This window comes from Rousettus aegyptiacus, unplaced genomic scaffold (genome assembly GCF_014176215.1).
Source record: "Rousettus aegyptiacus isolate mRouAeg1 unplaced genomic scaffold, mRouAeg1.p scaffold_m13_p_3, whole genome shotgun sequence".
Lineage (NCBI taxonomy): Eukaryota > Metazoa > Chordata > Mammalia > Chiroptera > Pteropodidae > Rousettus > Rousettus aegyptiacus.
In genome coordinates this window covers 31,810,620-31,834,693 of record NW_023416306.1, presented here as the reverse complement: position 1 = coordinate 31,834,693, position 24,074 = coordinate 31,810,620, and the positions used below count along the sequence as shown (strand labels likewise).

At 39.5% G+C, this 24,074-nt stretch overlaps 1 protein-coding gene and 2 pseudogenes across 15 annotated transcripts in view; 2 read left to right on the top strand and 1 right to left on the bottom strand.

Moving 5' to 3' along the window:
• The window catches only part of APTX (aprataxin), a 117,351-nt gene that overhangs the window by 75,050 nt on the left and 18,227 nt on the right, over nt 1-24,074 (bottom strand). For 11 of the 15 annotated variants that reach the window (XR_004950039.1, XR_004950038.1, XR_001595062.2 and 8 more), the window contains exons 3-9: nt 20,034-20,170; nt 18,715-18,761; nt 18,182-18,484; nt 17,489-17,548; nt 16,434-16,660; nt 9,966-10,069; nt 9,001-9,182 (exon numbers count right to left, since the gene is read on the bottom strand). Coding sequence is in view for 6 of the 15 variants with exons in the window: in XM_016130234.2 (XP_015985720.2) it covers nt 9,028-9,182; nt 9,966-10,069; nt 16,434-16,660; nt 17,489-17,548; nt 18,182-18,484; nt 18,715-18,761; nt 20,034-20,166 (1,029 nt within the window). In the remaining 9 variants the exon portion in view is untranslated. Of the gene's footprint in view, nt 1-1,760; nt 7,058-7,889; nt 9,183-9,965; nt 10,070-16,433; nt 16,661-17,488; nt 17,549-18,181; nt 18,485-18,714; nt 18,762-20,033; nt 20,171-24,074 lie in introns of those variants that run through there. The other 4 variants (XM_036218009.1, XM_036218008.1, XM_016130235.2 and 1 more) reach the window with 3 other exon arrangements.
• LOC118600728 lies at nt 5,692-5,810 on the top strand (annotated as a pseudogene).
• LOC118601452 lies at nt 15,509-15,627 on the top strand (annotated as a pseudogene).

Genomic DNA, 24,074 nt, shown 5'->3' with positions numbered 1-24,074 from the left:
GGAGAACTGACGTGATGTTGAAATTATTAGCCATTTTTGCTTCTATCAGCTATTGATTCAAATAACATTGATTGTATTCCCTTGTGATCTATTACTTTTTTAAAATAAAACTTATTTTTTTCATATTCCCATATATTCACTGTAGATAATTAGAAATCTGCACAATAAAACAAAATTTAAATTACCCACATTCTCACCATCCAGAGAAGACCACTCATTAATATTTTAGTATATTTTCAACCAGCATGAATTTGGGAACATAAGCACTCTTGGTGTTTAATAATGATGCGAGTTTGTCCCTGATGTTATAAACAGCATTTCTGTGTCCCAAACCACTCAACGGAGTATCAGAGGCAATTAAAGAGTTTTAATAGATTCTCGGAGGCAAGAGATTAAACATTTGTCTACCCAAAGCCCCAGGGGCATTAGATGCCCTCGCACTGGTAGTAGAGTGACTGTCTGGTGTGGTTTGGAAAACCGCATAGTTTGCAATAGTCAGGGCCTATAGGATGTACATACACACATATATGCACACATACTAGTTGAGAATCTCTGTCCTAGGAAATCCACGGATGACTGATTTTTATGAAAACCTATGGGGAGAGGGTCCACAGAGTTCACCACATTCTCAGAAGTCTTGGATTGCAAAGTTCTTCCCAGCTCTAATGTTCTGGTACTATTTGAGGTTGGGACATTTATTCTGCCTGCTTAGAAGACAGAAGTCTTGGAAGAGTGATGTTAGGTTCTTATGTCAGAAAATTTTAAGGGAGGCTAGCCCATAAAATATGCACACACAGCCTTCTCTGTGTTTCATTCATCTAGCTTTGATAGTGCTTCCTTTAATAATGAACCATCAGAGACTCAGCAACAAATATGTCAACATAATAATGATGCCACTTTTCAAAGATATGCCCAGGAGAAGCGTCTGCTCCGTGTTACTCCCAGGCGTACTTGTGATGTGAACAAGAGATACTACCTTGGGCTCAAATTAAAGAAAAGGAAATGAGCTAGCATATTTTCAGTGCCTATCATGCACTTAGCATGCCTCAAAACCCTCATCTGATAAATGTCATAATCAGGTCTCAACCCTGCCTCTCACCAATTTTAGAGTCTATTTAACCTCCAAGACAAACAGCCTCTCCTTATCAATTGTATAAGTTTTATATTCACCTACACCCTGGTTTTCTCTCAAACTTCTATCTTAATTAAGAGATCAGCTAAACACACATAAGCCTTATTTTTTAAAACCTTATATATTTTATTTTGAATTGATGTTTCTGAAACATAAGAGGAGTTACATAAAATTTCTTCCCAAAAAACTTTGGATTATACAAGACAGATAAGTATTTATTGTTCAAAGGCTGCCATCTGGTGGCTAAAGATAGTATACCCAAAAGCATAGACTTCACAAAGACATGGAAAACCCCAATAGCTCTAATTGCCCGATTTGTTAGCAAAGACTGATAATCTTGAATGTTATGTGGGAAAATAGTAACATGTTTATGTTCCACTAATTCTTATCCATGAGAAATACTTTGCCTATAAACAACGGCAGCTGGGTGTTTATCGAAATATTTCCAAAAACCAAAGATGCAGCTTCACCAGACAATACACTTGACAGTTAAATTCGGCTGCAACAGAAAAAGAGTTGTTTTCTTTATGCTTTTAAAGTATGACACAAGATTTCATTCACTTGAAAAATTTTATTGGGATCCTATTCTGTTCCAGGTACAATGAATTTCACTGGGTACATGATGGAGAACCAAAAAAAAAAAAAAAAAACAACAACATATTCTAGAGAACCTCATGGCCTGGTGAGAAACAGGGTCCCCACAATGTAAGGTTATGCAGTTGTTCCCTTCATGGGCCTCAGCCTCAGGGGTGAGTGTGGCCTAAATGCTCCCACCTCCAGAGGTCACCCTTTTTTCTCATTTTCATTAAGGGGACATATGGGCTATCAGCTTCTCAGGAGAAAAATTCAGCTAGGTATACTGATTGGGGCCTCTTCTCTAATGCCTGACCAGCTGGACAGATCCCATTTTCATATTTTACCTACTTCCTCCCCTTGCTCTGTCATGAACTTTTGTCCCTTTATGGGTTCTTAAAAACAAAAGTAAGTTTTCATTCCCTAGTCACTGGGCAATTCTCTAAAAATACTTATGATAGTGGAAACGCTTTCAGTAGTAGATAAGAATCCAACCCTCAACTGGCTTTTCAGGCATCCTTCAAAGCCCCCTCCGCTCCCCTGACCCCGGCCTCTTACGTCCAGAATGCAGCCAAGGAAAGAGCAGCAAAGGCTGGTGGCCTGCTGGTGAGCCAGGACACGAGCCCCAGGACCCTGGCAACTCCAACCAGTAAGAGTACATTCTTTAGTTTCTGGACAAGTTTATGCAAAAGGCCCTTGGCCAGTAACTAATTATTCAGTTTGAATGTATAATAGTTTTTCCTTCAATCAAGGCAGTACAGGTTGAGGGAGGGGGGAGTGGGTTGTATCAACTTTTCAACTTGTAGCTGCTAGAAGTCCCGGACTGTTTGCCTCCTTTTCAGTCTCAGCTCCCACGGCAACAGTGTGGGCCAAGGGAACTACCGTCATGCTGGGACAATGTGTACAGTCCATGTGGGTGATAAATATCTATTGTTTGCAAACAGATCCTTCCTGCTCCTGGCAATTCTGGTGAGGCCATCAGTCCCATGGCACTCCACCTCAAGATGGTCCTGTTATGCCATCCCTCTAAGAGAAACAGAGATTATGCCAGAGATGATTATGAGACTTAAGCAAAGGAGTCAGGGTCCTTTCTGTGCTTTTGTAGGAATAAAAGAGGGAAAAGTGCTGCCCTCTGTCTAAGGCCTATCCCTATTTTTGCTGTCTCCAGAGAGATCAATACAGGAAGCAGAAGAGATGGAAATGATGTCATTTAAACCTCTAGATTTGGCTATGCCCTTTGCTCCCAAAATGGGTTCAAAGGAAAACATCTTTAAAACTTACTTTATAAGTTAAGGAATGGATGCAAAGAATCTTTTGTGCTTTAGAAAACTCATCCACCAATTTTGGTCTTAGAAAAAAAGGAGACCCTGAGGACAGAGCAATAAGAGCTAACCAGCAGAAGCCTGAAGACTCAAATCTTACAGGGAAGGACTTTAATATAATCTAGTCCAAGGTCCTGGTTTTAAATATGAGAAACCAAGACTGGAAGGGAAAAGGTGCTTGACAAGAGAATTCCCACTGAGGCTTCACAGATCAGATGGGGTTTGGCAGAGGAGACAAGCATTGATGAGTGCTGGACCGCACAAGTGCCTGGCCCTTTCATGTTCATGCTAGTTTAATCCTTGGTCAACCTGGGAGATACATACTTTAGCTCCATTTGACAGATGATGAAATTGAGGTCAGAGAGGTTATATGACTGACTACCCCAGTGTCACACAACTAACATGGAACAGAGATGAGCCTCGACACAAGCCTAAGTCCTATTTTTTCTACTCTACCTTTAGATGAAAAAATATATATATTATGAGGAGGACATAGAAGAGAGTGGGACTTAGCAGTGATGTCGATCCTCACTCTTAAGATGCCAGTGCCTGAGAGCATCTGGGAAAAGTCACAGAAAGGACTTTGATAAAAAGCAAGACCTGGTTTAAATTATTAAATGAGCAATACCTCCAAGTCCCAGCTGCCTTCTAAAAATTGAAGAAGTTGAAATAGATAGTCTCAAAATAAATTTGTAAAATAGAACAAGCAAAAGGGGTAGTGAGTGGCCTAGAATCCTAGAGGTCTAAACTCTTTTCCCACTTCTCCCACCCTGACCATTCCCTTCCCTGAGGTTTGGGTAGACAGCAGCTGCCTACAGAGGAACTCTCAAGCATTTGAGCATGTCACTGATTTGATGACTCATTTGACAACGGCCTGCATAATGCTCACCTACTGGCCCCTTCCTGAGTCAGAAGATGAGAACTCTAATCATCAGGAGACTCTAAAACCCAAAGCCCATTCCCTGGTGGTAAAATTTGTTTGCTTAAAAAAAAAAAAAAAAAAAGGTAACATATCAAAATATAACTGCTAGAACATTCCAATTCAGAGTCTAATGGACTTTGAGAGCCCTTTTCTCCAGCTCTGACTTAGGATGCGTTAGAAACTGTTCAAGGTCTATTCTCCATGCTTTCGTAAGTGTTCACTTGCTCAGTTTCCGGTGCCAGTTCAGCTCTGTCACATCACGTCTACCTTCTCTTAGAGCAACAGAACTCGAATTATAAATGTGCCTTCTTGCCTGAAGTAACCATCCACATTCAACACTTTACTTAAATAAAATTGTTGCCTTGCTGGGTATGATGGGGCCAAGATAGAAGCGAGTGGGACTTTGTGGTGATGTCACTCCCCACTCAATTCATCACAAATGTCATTTACATGCTCTCAGCCAGTATGTCCCCTACCTTGAGAAACTTTACCCAACTGTAACACAAAGATAAATCTTGGTTAAATAGGCATGCATAAATAAATAAATAAGTAAGTAAGTAAGTAAGTAAATAGATAGATAGATAGATAGATAGATAGATAGATAGATAGATAGATAGATAGATAGGTGGGGTTTTTTTCCTAGTAAGAATGTCAACAATACCCTACCTGGGAGAGGGGTGGCATAGGGCCTATATATACCTCAATATTTCACATCCTCTTTCTGGCCCTTCCAAGTCATTATTTACATCTGTTCTTCTAAAAAATATCTGTCACTTAAGGTCACTGAGTAGCCTGGCTGAATAAAGAATGTAGAGTTGGTCACCTCTTCCAATTTTCCTTCATTACATCTCATAAATTACACTGTCTATGGTAGTCTCTCCTTGGTTGAAGTTTCTTATATTATTTTGCTTTTAAAATTGATATGCTAAACTTTATAGCATTGTTGATTAGGTGAAAAATTACACTGAATGCTTTTACAATACCTATTGTGAAAATGTTCACTGAGTACTTTTATCTGAGCTTTAGTTAATTGTTCTGTAATTCTCAAGTACATTGGCTGGGGCCTCAGTAAAATCTCTTCCTTAAGAGTACAAATGGCAACAAGCTGTACAGTTTGTACTGTTAATGTGCTGTACCCAAGAAATATTGCTACGCCCACTGTCCTGGGATACAGCCATGGTACGGCTCATCTATCTGTGCTAATGACTAGTACTGTTCTCCCCTAGACATTATTTTAGTAATGTAGGCCCAATGCCTTTTAGATAGTTTACGATGAGTCTGTCAGCCAGGGTTCCCAAACCCCTCAGACCTGCTGAGGAGTCCCCATTTCCCAAGACTCCTGCCTAAGTGTAGTGGCTAAACTGGAGCCAGCAGCTCCTGGGCCTGAATTCCATCTCCAGCCAAAGGCCCCCTAATGTACAAATACCAAAGGGTTGAGGGAGGGGAACTGAGATCAAAGGAGAGCATCCCAGAAACATCCTGGAGATGAGGTCTGTCCCCTAGCAATCCCAGGCACTGCCTGAATCCAAGACACATGGTGATGACCTTTTTTCTCCAGAGCAGAGGTTCTTAAGCTGAGGTCCACAGACCCCTAAGGAGTCTACGGAAGCATTTCAGGGGCTTCATAAACTCCTTGTTAATGCATATATAATGTGCACGTGCACATTATTCTGGGGAATAGGCTTCAAGGCTTTCATTGTATTTTTTTAAATCTAATCTACGGAAGAATCTTAAGAATTCTGGTCCACGGTCATGCTACCCTGAACAAGCCCAATCGCATCTGATTTCGGAGGCTAAGCAGGGTCAGGCCTGCTTAGTACTTGGATGGGCGATCACCTAGGAAAACCAGGTGCTGTAGGCGTAAAAAATAAAAAATAAGGGATTGTAGGCTGCCAAGGTCCTTGCAATCTGTTACCAGGACAGAGAGGCAGTTAAGCCACAGTTAGGACACAGGTGAGCCCTGAATCTCTGATATCCAACCATATCCAATATGTGACATTGCCAGATGCCAGGCTCCTGGAAATATCCCTGAACCTACAGAGACTCCTAATGACCATCCCAAGTGTGATCTGGTCCTTGAAAGGACATCTATAACTGGATATCTCAGAGTAAGACCCAGAAGAGGAAAAATACATATGCTCTGAGCCTAAGGCAAGTGTGTTCAGCTTGGGGCCTAGGCCTCTGGGACTGACCTCTGGGCAGGAAGAGAAGCAATCATCAGCTCCAGGCCTAAATCCTATGAGCCTGGGGCCAGAGGAGCTTCCCCAACCCCTGCAAAAAGGGACGGCTTGTCCCTGTAGCCAGTCACTCTCCCTCATCTAATGCCCACGGTCTCCCAAGATCCTGAAATAACACTGACCCTGCAAAGGAAGGTCCACAACTGGCCCAGAAAGCCAACCAGAAAATGGTGTATGTACCCTGGCAGGGCACAGCCTAATCTGGAAGCTCCAGAAATGCAAGGTGCTTTAAAGTCAAAGGTTCATTTATGTGGTGGTTCTCAAACTTTAGTATGAATAAAAACCATTCTGAATGTTTGTTTCATGATATAGATTCCTAGGCCCACGGTATTATGATTTAGTAGTTCTGGGGTAGAGCCCAGGTGTTTACACTCTTTTAAAAGAAACTAGTAACTCTGATCTCAGGAGTCCATGGAGTACACCTATAGAAACAAGAGTTTCCAGGGGCTCTAAGGCATCAAATGTGCAGAGGGGGATAGATCAAGTGATCCCTCTTTCCCAATCCCCACCAAAATAAGAACAGAGGCTTCCAGTTACCATTTATTTAGTCCTTCTCTATGCCAGATACTATGCTAAATCTTTTACACAAACTATTTTATTTAATCTCCTATAACCCTGAAGTTCAGAGAAAACAAGTAACTTACCCAAGAGCCCTCAGCTGAGTACCAGAGCCAGGATTGGGACCCAGATCAGAATGCAGAGTCTGTTATTAACCAACATGTCAATGATGTTGAAAAAAGTTTCAATGCCTAGTACCTGATGACAGCAAAGGAGAAGCTATAAAACCACATCCCCTTTACAGCTGGGTTGGGGGAGAACCCCATGGACCACAGGGTAAGTAGGCATCCACTGCAGCAGAGGAAGCAGACACCTGGAAGGATGAAGCCAGACAAGATGAACTATGATAGCTGAGCTAATGAGGTAAGGACTACAGCACTGAAAAATGTTAGGTAGTGACAGGTGGGAAAAAGAGGTTTTAAAGGAACTAACTGTCCTCAAAGAAACCAATGTAACACCATGGAAAGCTTTAGGTCAGCACAGGACCAAGGCCCCTGGGGTTCTATGGCCCCTGCTGCTTCATACTGAATTTATACTCTTCAACTAACAGGGAAAATGAGTTTAATGCACCCTAACCAAGACCAACTTTGGAGCCCAAGATCCTTTGTAGTTTATTAAATCCACTTCCTTTAAAAGGGCATAACCATTTGTGACATGGATGGATCTTTAAAGTATCATGCTAAGTGCAGTAAGTCAGACAGAAAAGGACAAGAACCATATGATTTCACTCATATGTAGGATATAAAACAGAAAAAAACAAATGAACATACAAAACAAACTTATAGATACGGACAACAATATGGCAGTTACCAGAGGGGAAGAGGTCAAATATACAGTGGCAGAAGATAACTAGACTTTGAGTGGTGAGCACACAGTACAACACACCGATAGTTACAGAATTGAAACTTAAATAATGTTATTAACCAATGTCATCCCCATTTAATGAAATAAAAATTGATAAAATACCCCCAAAAATTTAAAAAGGGGGCATAGAAATAGTACCTACTCCGACAGACTTACATACAGAAAGAAGTAAATAATTTGAATAATGTGCTTAATGCCAGACGCACGGGAGTTGAACAAGTGTTAGCTGCTATAATCATTAACTACTACGAATTATGACTATACCCATGCTCACCAAGAAATCACTGTAGTATTTTGTTTATTTGTGAAAGACATTGAACTCGAATGTGGTCTCTACAATTGAGGATCTCTTTCCAGAGAGACGTTATTGTTAAGTGTGTTCATTTTTTTTTTTTAATAAATTCAAGAGCAAAAAAAGCCACATCCAAAATAGATCAACAGTTTGATCAAAACGACATTTTAAATTTCCCTTTACTTTAGTTCTGACGTTATCCAAAAACCAACTTGATCCAACTATTCCATCCAAATTTGCTCTGAGGGAAAAATGAAACTCTGGGGTTCTATGCAACTTTTTCATTCAACAACTACTTTTTCATGCATCAGAACTGACTTTATGATTATAAGCTGAACTACCTAAGAGAAATGCCCTAAACAGGTGAATTTTATTTTCAGACAACAGATCCAAACAGGCCAGTAAGAAAACTTGACAGCTAAACCATGATGCATACATGGCTGAGTATTTCCTCACCATCCAAGAATCCCTGATATTACAAGAAAGTCTAATCCCTCCACCCCCTCACCGAGCCTGTTTGTTCAGAGTGAAGGAGAACTGATGAGATGGACTTCCTGAAAAGGGAGTATTTGGGTGGTTTTGGATAGAAAGGAATGAAAGGGACAGAAGAAACTCAGAGTCCCCACGAAGGAGGGAAAGAGAAAGAATATTATAGAACAGATTAAGATTATAGAAGATGAATTAGTGCCTTTGGGATAAACAAGAGACCCCTCTGACTGCTCTAATGAAATGGTATCACATGCCTCTGAGGAGGGAGGATAAACATAAGGAACAGAAATATAAAGCCTGCCCTCCACTTCTATATCCTGTACTAGGTCAGTGTGAACATGGCTTTGCTCCCATTCACCAGACCTGACGTGGGTCCTGGAGATGGTGGTCAGGCCTGTCCTAGCCACCCTCACCAACAATTCATGACAAACCCAAATTCCTAATTCCTGAATTGTTTCAAGTCACCCCACATTGTAGCTACTCAGGAATAGAACAAGCTTTGTTTAAAAAAAAAAAAAAAAACCTGCATGTTTTAATTCAAGAAATAAAGTAAAAGTTCACAAGCAATCCAGAACAGGTGCCAGGAGTGTGCTCTAAACAACCAGCCATACTTGCTGCAAAGTTCAGTCTCCACAGAATCACTTTGGCCAATGCTTCTTGAGGTGTTCTTTCAGCTGAGGAATGGAAGGCAGTAACTGCTGGCACTCGTGACAACGGAGGGGCAACTTCAAGAGCTCAGGCATCCCATCTCGGACAGTCACTCTGCCAGCCTTTTGTACCATCTCCATCACAGCTGCAAGCAAGGAAAAAAAGTTCAGAGCCCTGCTACTCTGGAAAGCCAATATAAGATATAAAAAATTAAAATATATAAAATAAAATAAAATAAAATAAAGGAAATCTAACTCCAAATAAAAATATGCCAGGTATCTAAAGCTAGTAAATTTGAGGTTAGACTCACTATTGGGGAAATGGGCTTCTAAACGGGCCTTGGATTCTAAATTTGAGCAACCTATTTTTGAGATGATTACATTCCTTTGAGATATACTTTAAGCAATCCATGTTACTATGTCAAAGGCTTCTCACGGTGCTTTACCCCTGGTTGCTCTTTGGCCAATGGTAACTGTCATTGTTAACAACCCAGCATACTGAAGTTCCACTACACATCGGGGAATGATTCCTTTTATGTACACAGCTTTCTTTTGTTAACACAGGGCAACCCCCAAGCTTCTGCCCAACTGATAGCAGAAAAGACAAAGAACTGTTCAGAGCTTTCATATCAATGAATTCCAATAATTCTCAGGACAATTTTTAAGTCCCCTCTTGTTATAATAAAACACCCTGACAAAATGACCCTGACTTAACAACTTTATAGGTTCCCCAAGAAGGCTGCTCACAGCAAAGTGTCAATCCTACTACAATCCAAATAATCTGGTTTCTTTTAATGGGGCTCTCTTTTTAGGGGACACAGTTATACATGGGTTTTTGAGACAGGTTATTATGTAGGGAAATAACTGAATCAAGAAGAAGAACAGATGAGAAAATGAAACAAATGTAAAAACCAAAGAACACTGTTTACCTTGTGACTCTAGGAAGTAATCTGTATTGAAAGAATTCCAATGTTTTTTGTTTTTAAGACAAGGAGAATCAAAATCCTGGCTGATCACATGAAGATGTACGTGGCTAGTTGAGAGGGAGGAAAAAAACTGATGATTAAATGCATTAAAAACTAAGGCGGAATCAAATGGCAAAGAGTAAAAGTATAAATATGTAAAAAGATTGACAGTGTTTCCATTTAATTCAATTCATTCACTTAAGAATATTTAACATTTCTTAATTACTTACTAGAGCCAAGCACTGTTCTAGCACTGGGAATTTAGCAGTGAACAAAATGGGAAAGGCCTCTGCCCTTACAGCAATTACTTTCCAATTGGGAGAGACAAATAAAATATGACAAATAAACAAGAAAATTCCAATCGTTAACAATGCTAAGAAAAAAATAAAACAAGGAAATGGGATAGAGTGCCCAGGGGGCGGAGGTTGACTCTTTAGCTAGGGTGTTTGGGGAAGGCCTCTCCCTGACAGTGATTTGATGCAAGAAAGTACCCAGGCAAACAAAGATCTGGGGAAACAGGGTTTTAGGGAGTGAGAGGCCAAGTACAGTGGGAAGGCCAAGTGCAAAGGCCCTGAGATAAGAAAGAGTTTAGTAAAACCAAGGAACAGAAAGAAGATAATATGGCTGAAACAGTTGAAGCCAAGGAGCAGAGACTAGAGAAGAGCCAGATCATAAAGGGTCTTAGAGGTCAGCAAGAGATTTGCATTATATTCTGATTACACTGGAGAGTCATTGAAGGATTTTAAGTGGGGGAAGGCTATTATCTGATTTACACTTTTAAAAGATGTCTCTGGCTGTTGTGTGGAGAAAGGACTGTAGAGAGGGTCAAGTTGGATGGATAGAGAGACCAGCTGTGAGGCTACCACAGTAGTCCAGGCCAGACATAATCACAGCTTAAACTAGAGCTATAGTAATTGAGATGACAAGGAACAACACAACTTTGAATATATTTTGGAATAGAACTAACAGGACTTACTAATGAATTGGCTGTGGGTTTGGGGAGGTGCCACCTACTGAGATGGAGAAGCTTAGGGAAAAAGCAGGTTTGGGGAAGAAAATCAAGAGCTCTCTTTTTGATGCCTCTATGTATAACTTTGACTTTTAGAATCAGTAACACTTTACATTCCCCCAATAAACGATCAAAACCAACCAGTACATGTGGGAATCTAAAATGGAATATAAGCAGTAACAAACCTAATTGTATTACATGAATATAAGAACCATACTGAAAGGGATCCAGAAGAAAATAACTAACCTAATTATTTTTGCTGAATACTGTAAAGATAAAAAGAACTGTATACAAACACTGTGCTCTAGTGAGTAAGTCTGTCTCACAAAGGTATGGGTGAGCAATTTTGTTAGTATTTCATACTATACAGTTGACCTTTGAACAATACAGGGGTTAGAGGCACTGATCCCCCCACAGTTGAAAATATGCCTATAATTTTTGACTCCCCCAAAACTTAACTACTAATATCAAGAAGCCTTATCAATACCACAGTTAACATATATTTTGTATATTATATGCATGATATACTGTATTCTTAGAAAAAAAAGCTAGAGCTAGGAAAATCATAAGGAAAATACATTTATAGTACTATATATATATTTATTGAAAAAATCTACACATAAGTGGACCTGCACAGTTCAAACCTGTGTTGTCCAAGGATCAACCGTACTAGGATTGAACAAATAAGTAAATTTATTGTAGCTAATGAAAGCCACATTTCTCACTGTCAGAAAAAGATGTTACAATAAGAAAAAGGGAGGGAGGGAAACAAGAATGAACTTTGTGGAGCTGGACTGGAATCAGAGGTATCAGTATGAACTCATGGTTTTCCATATACACAGGTAAATAAATAGAAAGATGTGTGTTATCAGTGTGGGTTAGGATTCATGCATTTATTGCCTACCTCTATCTGCTGAGAAGACTAAGGAGCAAAGACACCCTAGAATCAACACTACAGAAACCTAGTACCCAAGTCTTGGTTTATAAATATCATTCTCCAATAAAAGGAACTAGGGTTCTTCAGAGGGCCAGAACAAGGAAAATATAAGATGAGCCTGGTACATCTTGTTCCAGAAAATAAGGCGCCAGAAAATAAGGATGGTCTCAAAAAATGTTGGGGGCAAACCCAAACTGATACAGGAGCCAACCTACAGTAGCTTTCAATGACCAGAGCTGGAATAATCTGAGGAACAAAATAAATGATAGATTGAATTAAAACCTACAGAATAAAAATATCTATGAGTCCATACTGATAAATAATAGAATAGAATCCTAATTAATAAATTAAAAGGAATGAGGGAAACATAAAATCACCATTAGGCAAACACCACAGTAATAACTGTTGCAGGCAAAATCTACCACAGAGATGCTAAAATCACTGGGCAAACTTTGAGAAACAGGATAATAGCATAGTCACAAAATATTCAAGATATTCATCAGTTACAAAGAGAAAAATGGTAACTTTGAGTAGAGAAAACAGATAGACACCACCCTAACAATGTGACCAAGGTTACATCATGAGTAATTAACCAACTTGACATCATGCACTCCTTGATATGCTGCACCGTAAAGGATACGTCACTTCTGTGGCATTTTGGCAAAAAAAGAAAAAGAAAAAAGCATAACCTCAATCGAATCATGAAAAAACATCAGACAAACCTAAACTAAAAGACAACCTCTAAAACAACTCATGAAAAGTGTCATAGAGGAGGAGCAACTGTCACAGATCAGAGGAGACTAAGGAGAGACAATAAACAAATACAATGCAGGATCCTGAATTGGATCCTGGAGCAGGAAAAGATTATTTTAAAAATGGGTGAAATTCAAATAAGGTACAGAGTTTAATTAGTAGTTATGGAAGATTTCTGTTCTGCTTCATACTTTCCTTTTTATATTTTCTAAATTGAAAATATATTACTTTTATAATAGAAGAAATTTGTTACCTTTTTTCTATGTTATTTATTCAAAATTATATCATAAAGAGTGATATGTGACTTCACTTACTGCTCATTTTGTTTCCCACCCTCACCTGCCACAATTCTTGTTTTTAGCATTCTTCTTAGCACAACAGTATTCATTATATGAAAAAGGCATGGACACCATGATTACTACGTGAAAAAGGCTCTGTAGTCAAGGGCTCTCTTAGTCACAGGCTCTGCGGCTTTAGGGACATAGAATTATGGGTGATTTTTTAGCCTAAATTTTTGAATAAAGTTTTAATGATAAATGTAATTTTTTAAATGAGGTAAAACATATCTACCCTATGACCTAGCAATTCTACTTCTAGGTATTTACCCAAGAGCAAAAAAATAAATTATGTCTATGATACACACAACATGCATCAATCTCAAAATCATTATGCTAACAAAAAAAAACAACAACAACAGACAAAAACAGAGCACACGTTGTATGATTCCATTTTTAGGAAGTTCTAGGACAAAAGCAATCTATGTTGAAAGAAATCACCCAAACACTTGGGGATTGAGGGGAGGATTAACAAGGAAATTTTCTGAGATAAGGATGATAGAAATGTCCAGTATTTTGTATTAAAATTATTGGACCAGGGGGAAGGGGGAGCGGGGAAAGGTAAACAAGGTAAAGAAGGTCAAAGAAATCTAACAATGGGAGGTGAACACACAGTGTGTATATATATATATGCTTTACTGTTAGAGTGTACAGCTGAAACTTATTGGATTTCATTAACCAATGTCACCATAAAAAAATTAATAAATAATAAATAGCTATTTTGGAAAAAATTGGCGTGACATTGGTCAATAAAATCAAATTTCAAGTGTACAATTCAACAATATGTCTTATGTATATTGCACTGTGTGTTCACCATCCAAATATTCAACCCCATTTACCCCCTCCTCCCCTCTTCCCTCTAGTAACCACTATTCCACTGTCTGTGTCCATGAATCTTTGTCAGCTTTGCTGCTTTCAGTTTTATACCCTACATATGAGTGAAATTACATGGTTCTCAACTTTTTCTGTCTGGCTTATTTCGCTTAGCATGATTATCTCAAGATCCGTCCATGTTGTCACAACTGGCAGTATTTCATCTCTCCTTATAGCTGAGTAATATTCCACTGTATATCTGTACCAAATCTTTATCAAATCATCTATCATAGGGCACTTCAGTTGCTTCCATGTCCTGGCCACCATGAATAATGCTGCTATGAACATCAGAGTGCATATATCTTTGTAGATAAATGTTTTCACGTTTTTTAAGTAAAAACCTAGAAACAGGATTGCTGGGTCATATGGTAATTCAGTAACTCAATTCTTAGTTTTCTGAGGAACTCCCATACTGTCTTTCATGGTGGTTTTACCAATGTGCAGTCCCACCAGCAGTGGATGAGGGTTCCTTTTTCTCTGCATCCTCTCCAACACTTGCTATTACTTGTCCTTTTGATGACAGTCATTCTAACAAGTATGAGGTGGTATCTCATTGTGGTTTTGATTTGAATTTCCCTAATAGCTAGTGAAGTTGATCGTCTTTTCATGTCTGTTGGCCATCGGTTTGTCTTCTTGGGAGAAGTGTCTGTTCAGGTCCTCTGCCCTTTTTTTGACTGGACTGTTTGCTTTTTTACTGTTGAGTTGTATGAGTTCTTTATATATTTTGGATATTAGGCCCTTATCAGAGGCATTGCTTGCAAACATATTCTCCCATTTGGATGGTTGCCTCTGCCTTGTTAATGGTTTCTTTTGCTGTACATAAGCTTTTTAGTTTGATGTAGTCCCATTCATTTATTTTTGCTTTTACTTTCTTTGCCTTTGAGGTCAAATTCATAAAAATCCTCTCTAAATACAAAGTCCATTAGTTTAGTACCTATGTTTTCTTCTATGCAATTTATTGTTTCAGGTCTTACATTCAGGTCCTTGATCAATTTTGAGTTAATTTTGGTGTATGGTGGTGAACAGCAGTCTAATTCATTCTTTTGCATGTGGCTCTCCAGTTTTCCCAGCACCATTTATTGAATAGGCTTTCCTTTCTCTGAAATATTCTGTATCCTGATCAGAGTGATAGTTATATGGCATATACATTTGTCAAAACTGATCAAATGATAAATCTTATATATTTTATTCCATGTAAGTTATACCTCAACTTAGAGTATTAATGGGGCAAAAATATGGCATGAAAATTTCATTGGATTAAAGAAGCCAGTAATCTAAGTCATAATTAATTAACCACCTAAATAAAATGTAAAAAGTATTGGGAGCCTAAAAAAGAAAAAAGAAAAGAAATGCTGATACCTGCTATAATACAGATGAACCTTGAAGGCATTATCCTAAGTGAAATAAGCCAGTCACAAAAAGATATAGATACTGTATGCTGCTTGTATAAGGCATCTAGATTAGTCACATTCACAGAAACAGAAAGTAGAATGGTAGTTTTGAGGGGCTGGGGAGAAGAGGAAACAGAAGATAGCCTGAGAAGATTAAGTTTTAAAAAATAGATGGTGGTGATGGTTGTGCAACGATGTAAACATATTGAGTCTATGGCCATGCCACCCTGAACAAGCCTGATCCCATCTGATCTTGGAAGCTAAGCAGGGTCGGGCCTGGTTAGTACTTGGACGGGAGACCACCTAGGAAGACCAGGTGAAGTAAGTATAAAAAATAAAAAATAAGAGATTGTAAACTGACAAGGTCCTTGCAATCTGTGAGGTCAACCAAGGGTTGCCTCGCCTAAAAAAAATAAGTTTTTTAAATTAAAAAATTATAAAATTAAAAAAAACAATGTAAATATATTTAATGCCACTGACCTATACACTTAAAAATGGTTAAAATGGTAAATTTTATGTTATGTATATTTTATCACACACACACATACACAAACAAGATAAAAACTCTGAAACCTAATTAATGTCCTTATGTTGTTGCTTAGCTCAAAAGAAATGTGGAGATCTGCCTTGCTTGCATTCTTTGAAAAGAATCGTTCCTTTCTGAATCTTTCTGGTTATGAGCCAAAAGTATACAAGCTCTACATTTTTCTCTCATTTTATTTTAAATCTTAGACCTACTAAGATGTCATGACAGAAGTCAGTGATGTTTGTCTGCTTCAGAGAATGGTCCTTAATAATTTAGGGGTTATACAGGCTTCTGAAAAATCACTGATCACAATTCTTCATCTGAGGGTAATAAAGTTGCTTCATATAGTTTTAAGATTAGGTTCTCAGAGGTTTATACTTTGAAAGGAACAAAAATATATATGTGATTGAATTATAAGCAAAAGTAGAAACTCGAGGCTTATAAGCAAGTCAGGAAGAAGCATGGAAGTTTCGCCCCACCTGCCTTGGAAACAGCACATCCTACTCCCTTGGGCCTCAGGGCTATAAGCACACTCTGCAGACCCAAGCTGAATCCATCTGTGCAGCTGGACAGAACCAGGATGCACTAGAATTACCCACAAGACTCACCTCATGCTGGGAATGGCATGATAGCCCAGTCGGAAGCGCAGTTTGCTGGACCCAGCAGCATCTGCAATCACCTTTTCCCCCACAGCGTGCATGTGTTTGAGGAGCTCAAGGTGTTCCCTGGTCACAGCCTTCAGACTAGAAATGGAGGCCCATGGTAAGACCAGCCAGTGGTGACGAGCCTTGGGATATTTATCCTTAATCACCACCACTTGCTCATCTTTGTAAACCTAGCAGAGGGACAGAGAAGGAAACAGACATCTACCATGCATTTTCAGTGTGCCAGGTGCTATCATATTTATTAACTCACTTAATTCCCACCACAATCTTTACAAAAGGTTTTAGAAGGTAAAAGCACAATTTTGACAGATGAGAGCACAGAGACTCAGATAAGTTGAGTGTCTTGCACAAAGTCACGTAGTTACTAAGTAGGAAATCTAGAATTCCAACCCAGATCAAGTTGACTCTAGTGTATGTCTTCAAACACCACACTACACAGAATACACAAGGATGCCCAGTACAAAGTAGTTCCTCAGGATCTAATGTGAAATCCCTGCAGGAATCTATTCAAATGCTCACTTCTCCACTCTACCACAGCAGACCATATGACATTTGCACATGTGTTCTAAGAAACCCTATCAGATCTAGCTCCTTGTCACTCCAGGATGCAATTTAAAAAGAGCTCAAAGACTCCTCCCAGGATGATGCCTGACTATTAATCCCAGGGTAGCCCAGTAACTATAGTCAAAATACATTATCTGATGGTCCTTTGAAAGGGACCACAGTAAGGTTAACAAGACATCCCTTAATAGTATCCAGAAGTTTAAAACAAACAAGGCAAAGGAGATACTCATTTGAAGAACTTAGCTTCTCTCCAAAGAATTCCAGGTGCTCACTTACTGACAATGGGAAAAGCCACTTATTCTCACAAAATAGCTCAATAAAATGAATCTCATTCAGAAGGACTGATCTCCTTTTAGTTCATTTGTAGTTACGACCTCTGTGTAACGGTCAATTAAGACATGAAATGAATTTCAAAGCCAAAATTTTATTCTGACCTGCATTTGGGGGTCCTGCATAGAAATCTTCAAGCCTTGACTCCAGTGGCCTAAAAATTCCTAAAACAAAAAAAGGCAATGTACGCTGTAAATGGCAATAGTTAAACTTGGTATTAGTTAACATTATATGTCAGCAAAGTCCAACCAAACTTAGAAATAAGGTTAGTTTTTAAAAGTTAAACTATATCCTCTTTTTTTCAATCTTTTGCCTTTATAACTATAAGCCATCCCCATTTTCTTCCATTATTCAGAGCTGCATGTCTAGACAGAGACTAGAAATGCCAGAGTGTGAATCACATCTTCTTCTGCCCTCTCCCATTCCATCTCAGCCTGACCAGGTTTCCATTCTGACATCAGGATGTGAACTATGATCTATTAAAAGTGTTCCAAAGCTAACCTTCTAGATATACAAATGACTGGCCCATTTTAGTAGCTCAATATTAAGTACACTACCATTATTGCCCTACCTTCAAGTGGCTTACCTCAGAAATTCAAGAGAAAAGTATATAAAGCAACATTCATCCAAGTGACTGGTAACACAAACAAGTGTCTCTTTAGTCATGGTTAATAACTCTTGTCTTGGTTAATAAATAACCCCTTATGCATGTCTAAGCTTTACAGTGTACAAAACAATTAAGCAGTCATTATATCTCATTTAATTTCTACATCGTCTATCACATACACTACCCTCACCTTTTTGGTAGATGCATCTGTCTCCTTGTTTGCGGGTATGGAGCACTGGCTAGGGTCACTCCCAGGTTCCAGTCCTGTGCTCGGCTCAGCTTCCTGGGCACCATCCCTTCCCATAGAATCATTGCTGCCTGACCTCTTTCTCTTCCTATGTGTTACCAGGCCCGGGCTCTTTGCCTCATCCTCAAACTCTACAATATATGGATAAAGTTCATTCACCATGTGGAGAACCTGGCCAGGCTGCAGCTTTACCTCTTGGTCCTTTCCAATTATGACTGAGTCGATGCTCGTAGGATTGACCCCTACCTATGAAATAATCAGAAAATAATTATAATAATAGCCGTAACACCATTACGAATACAGCCACTGCTATGTTAACCACTTACTCGTGACAGGCACCATGCTTAATGTTCACTTATAAAACTCTGCCACTTCCATACATGACAGAGAAGCCTTATTGGCTGGCACAGACACTCTTAAGTCAACAGCGTAAGAAAATCATCAGGTATGAAGTGAAAAGTTACAAAAAGACGTACCTGCTTTACTTTGACATATCCTTTGTCACACTCTGCTTTCAGCAGTACTGAAAGAGATTTAAAAAGTTAAACCTAAATGCCATGAAGAACCAGGCACATGCTCCTGTTCTTTCTACAGGACAATGAAGCCTCACTCTGAGATGCAACTTGACAGTGGTTTCTTCAAAGGCCTATGAGCAAAACTGCACATGATGCAGGTGGCTGAGGCTCCAAATCCTTCCACAAAATGTCAACAGTGTACATACTCCTCTGGCTACTGCGAATATCCCTAGGAGGCAGCTTTACTGAATCCCTACAAGCCTTCCTATTCCAAAGCTCTTGGCCCACCTGGCATCACAGACTCTGCAGTGAAGGAAGGGGACCCACTTCTCTCACAAGCTCTGGGCTCAGAATTAAATCAGGCTTCCACTATTATATAATACTATCAGATGTCTTCCACAGAGAAAGAGACAAATGATACATTGTTGGAAAACATAAGTTCAGCTGGCCTTGGGAAGAAGGAGTGGTAAGAATATTCTAGAAAGAAAACTATTCATACAGAACAGTCTGAGCATGTGCGGGGAGAAGTGACATTAAACACTCATGTTCAGATATGTGAACAGTTTCTGGGGTGCAACAGGGAGCAAAGAAGAGACACCATAGCTGCTCTTCAAGGAGGACAGGCAGAGGACAGGTTGACATACACGTCCCTACAGTTGCTATTGTGACAAGGGGGACAGAGAGCAAGAAGTATCTTGGGCCCAGCCAGCTTAAGTCCGGCTTTTTCCCCTCGTTTAGATTAACTCATGTGGAAAAACTCATAATCAGTGCTGCTGACTGCGAGCCTTGGGAAATCCTGCTACAGAGAACACGCTATAGGTGAGAGGCCTCGTAGTAGTGACTGTCTGGAAATTTACAGGTAAAAATGAGGTACATGGTAAGCCTTTTTCCTTAGGACTTTCATTTCATTAAATCCCAGAAATGACATTTCAAGAGCTGGACGCTATAGTCTTATAAAGATGCCGCCTCACATGGTTTCAGCCTGGTGACTCCAGAATTCAACTGTCTCATTGCCCAACGAGGACCATCTCTAGGCAAAGTAGGGTGCAGGACTTAGTAACAGGATGGGACCTACCTGTTCCCAACACTAAACAGTAACTGCTTTCAGAGGGTCAGGAGTGAATGGGGCCCTGGTGTTGACTTAAATAGCTCACTTCCTGAGTTTACTTTATGGCAAACAATAGGTTTTCCATAATTAGGATCTCAGAAATGTGCACTTTTAGTTATCACTATCCTAAAAAACCAACCGTGGTACTCTCCACACTCCAGTGATCAGTTACCTTGCTGTCGAGAACATTTCTTGTCAGTGATCTTGGTCTCTGGGCCACGCCCAACCATGACTGCTTCCAAATGTGGTAGTTTGATTCTCTGGTGCCGGTTGTCCTGTCTCACCAACCAGCACACCCGCATCATTACTCTGAGAGGCAAAAGAGAAGAGAATCACTGGAAAAACCAGCACCTCCAGAGTCAACCCAGCACCACCACATATGCCGTTTACCAGTTGTTCATCTCCTTCGTCTCAATTTCCTCCCCCGTAAAATGTGATAATGACAGGCCTCATGAGGCTGTTGTGAAGATTAAGTAAGACAATGCAGGTAAAGTATTCAACTCTGTGCCTGAATCGTGCTAAGCAATCTAATATTTGCTTTGTTTATTGATATACTATATGTGCTGAACATTAGGCTACACGCTGTGAATCAAAGAATGATTAAATATTGTCCTTGTCTTTTAGAGGCCTGGAGTACAACAGAGCAGATAGACTCATACACCAATTATTAAAATGTAAGGTGATAAGCACTATAAGAACAAAATAACCAAATATAGCATCAGCACAGGCAAAAGAATGACTGACTCTTTCAGGCAGTATCAAAAAAGTTTCCATGAATAAGAGATATTTATGCTGGGTTTTAAAGGATGAAGACTTTCCCTGGCAGAGAACTAAAGATGTAAGAAAAGAGGATGTTCTTCAGTCCATAGACACCTTTATGTGTATTAGAAGGTTTCCCTTCCCTGTCATAACATACTAATGTTAGAACAATACATTTTACTGTCATCTGACAGAAGATTGCCATAACAAATATACAAACCTACAATTTCTAAAGTTTGAATGCAGCACCTTTGGGCAATACACAACCTGCACAATAGTGGAAATGTTGGTGTTCTTTTGAAAAACAATGTAGAGTATCAGCAGAAGAGAGAGACAAGAAATTCTGACTGAACAAAGGCAGAACAAAGGGGATGGAAAGGAAGAAGAGCCAGAAAAAACCACAAAGGTAGACTTAATTACCGACTGCATTTGGGGAATGACAAAGGAGTAAAAGGAGACACCAACCTGGATTTCTAATTTGGAAATACCCATGAACCAAAATGAGGAATACACAAGGAGGCCTACTCTGGGCATGAACAGTAGATAACAGAATGATTTCAGATTGAAACTATTAAATTGACTATGAAGGATCTAAGGGTCAAGCTGGGTGTTCGGGTATGAAGCTCAGAGAGAGGAAAGGACCGAATGTATATACTTGAGAGGCATCAACATCTCATAGAAGCTGAGGCATAGAGAGAGGATGAGATCACCCAGGGAGGTAAAGCATGGAATCATGGACCGGGACAGAACTAGCGCTTCAAGACACCTCCCTAGACTCCCTAAGCTTATCAATGCTCAAGCCTCTAACATCTTCTCTTTAAGAAATGTCCTCTATAGGCAAAGCAATACCTATCAGGCCCTCTGCACAAGCTTTGTATCCAAAAGGGAGAGAAAAGACACCAGATATTAAAAACCAGTGTTTCATTACCAACTGTAAAAACAAGATAATGCAAGGCAAAGTGAGTATATGAGTGCTCAGGGGGTGCAAAGTCATAAATATTGGGTCAGGAAAGGCTTCAGAAACTGCCCACTTGAAAAGGCCAAGAACCAAGGGAAATGATAAAAAGAGTGGGGGAAAGGGACATTCCATTTTAAAAAGCACAAGTGACAGCACAGATTTCAGCAATGACAAGCCATGGGTGAGGGGTAGAAAGCAGACTTTAGTTGATGGCCCAGAGGAGCTACCCTAGAGATTAACCAAAAAAGGCAGAGGTATTGAAAGAACACTGGACTGAAAAGCTGAGATCAAGCAACAGGAAAAAACTGAAGTGGAGAAATCCAGAGTCAGAGATTAGTCAGGAGGCTGTTAAAATAATGTGAGCCAGAGTAAGCTCCAAAAGGCAATCCAGTAGGTCTTTGTGAAGGAGCTGATGCCAGAGCATGAAGAGTCAGTTGTAAATCTAAAATCCTAAATCTTGAGCTTCAAATGATGATGGTACTACAGGCAAGTCACACTTTTAAATGTTGTGTTCAGATGAGCATCTTGTTTGCACTTACTGGAAACTGATGAATGAGCAGGTATCCACTAAGAAGTCTATCTTCATTAGGCATCAAGAAATAAGTCATGTAATGACAGACTACTCTCAAATAAGTAATTCTTAATATCATCTCCTGGTATTAGTTTATACTCTTTCCTTCCTCCTAGAAACCCAAATCCTTCACAACTTTCAAGTCCCACCTCCTCCCTGAGGCCTTCACTGAGCTGTCTTCTGTTCTCTACATCCTGTTACTAGGTATAATCAATTTATCTTCTCTAAAAATTAAATGTGGATGTAATTCTACTCTCCAGATATGAATAAAATCTCCTAGTAAACAGACTGCATCACTGCCCATCCATTCAGGAAACTAAAAAAGAAACTCTAGGGTCCCTGGATATCACTGACCTGGGTTAGGCCTGGTCTTACACTTCTGTATCCTCTGGTGTTCAGCATATACAGGGTATACTATGCGCTAGGCACTTGCTAAATGTTTTATTTATATCATCTGATTTAAACATCACAACAACTCTCATTCCAAGAGAAAATTTAAAGGCTCAGAGAAGTAATGTGTTCAAGTCACACAATCAATATGTGCCAGAGCTAGAATTTGAATTAATTCCGAAGAACAGGTTCTTAATCACTGCACCATATACCTGTCTTCACTCATTTGATCATTCAATCAGAAATACTGCATGCCCACCATGTACCTGGTGCCATTCCAGTGCTGGGAATAAAGAGATACATCTCACTTGTATTGTATGATGCATCACACCTGCCTTCAAAAGGCTCAATCTTGTGGAAGAGACACAAAGACAATTATAACAAATGTGGTAAGTATAATCACTGGTCTGTGCAAAAGGTATCATGGGAGCACAAAGGCAGAGTATACAACAGATTTGGAGAAAAGAAGTGTCAAGGAAGGTTTCTTATATTAGGTAGGCCTAAAATGAGTCTTATATATAAACCAGGTTAATTAGGTGAAAGGGAGCAGCCTAATTAGGTGAGAAGCAGAAACTAGATAAAGGAATCAGAGAGGAGATTCCAGTCAAAAGGAACACCAAGGGCAAAAGCACAAAGAGACAGTACGGTACATACGAATAAGCAGTTCAGTGTTGGGGCAACCTAAAACATGAGACAGAAAATAGACTGGAGATGCAAGCAGGTCCAGCTGAAGCAGAGCCTTGGGAGACAACTAAGAAGCTCAAATTTAAAAGTTCCTATGGATTTTGCAATTCAGTAAACAATATATATTTGCTGAATGAGAGAAAAAAGCGAATGAAAGAACAAACAGCTCTTTAAAGATCAAGCAGGACTTTGATACAGATTTGTTTTCAAAGATCATTTGGGGAAGGAGGTAGGTAGTGCAGAGAACAGATATGTGGGAATAAGACTAGAGGTGGGAAAACCAGTTAGAAAGCCATCATATTTCGGGTGAGAGATGATGAGGCCTAAAGTAGGACAATAACAGAAACAAAGAAGAGAGCGCAAATTTGAGAAACATTTAGAGAGTAAAATCACTAGGACTTAGTGATGGATGTGATGAGTAAGTTCAGGGAAGATGCTAAGTTCAGTTCTTGGCCTCTGAATATGAATTGCCTGTGGGACTTGCAGAGTTATCCAGCAGGGCAGTCAGATGTAAGGGTGAACCTCAGAAAAGAGGTCTAAGCTGACAACTTCTATCTGGGAGCATGTAGGAAGTTAAAACCAAGCCAGGTGATGTGTTCATTCAGGCAGTATACACAAAATGAAAAGATCATAGACCGAAGTCACAAGCCTTGGAAACAGCCAGTTATTCAGGAGAGGAAGAAAAAGACTATCCACAGAAGAAATGACTGGTGAGAATGGCACATGGAGAAACAGCTAAAATGTAAGCTCCATAAGAAGGGTACTTTGTCTTGTTTATCTGTGTTATCGCAATAAATGTTCATTGAATAAATCAACTGAATGTGTTATTCTGGAAAGAAGAAGGAAAGAAG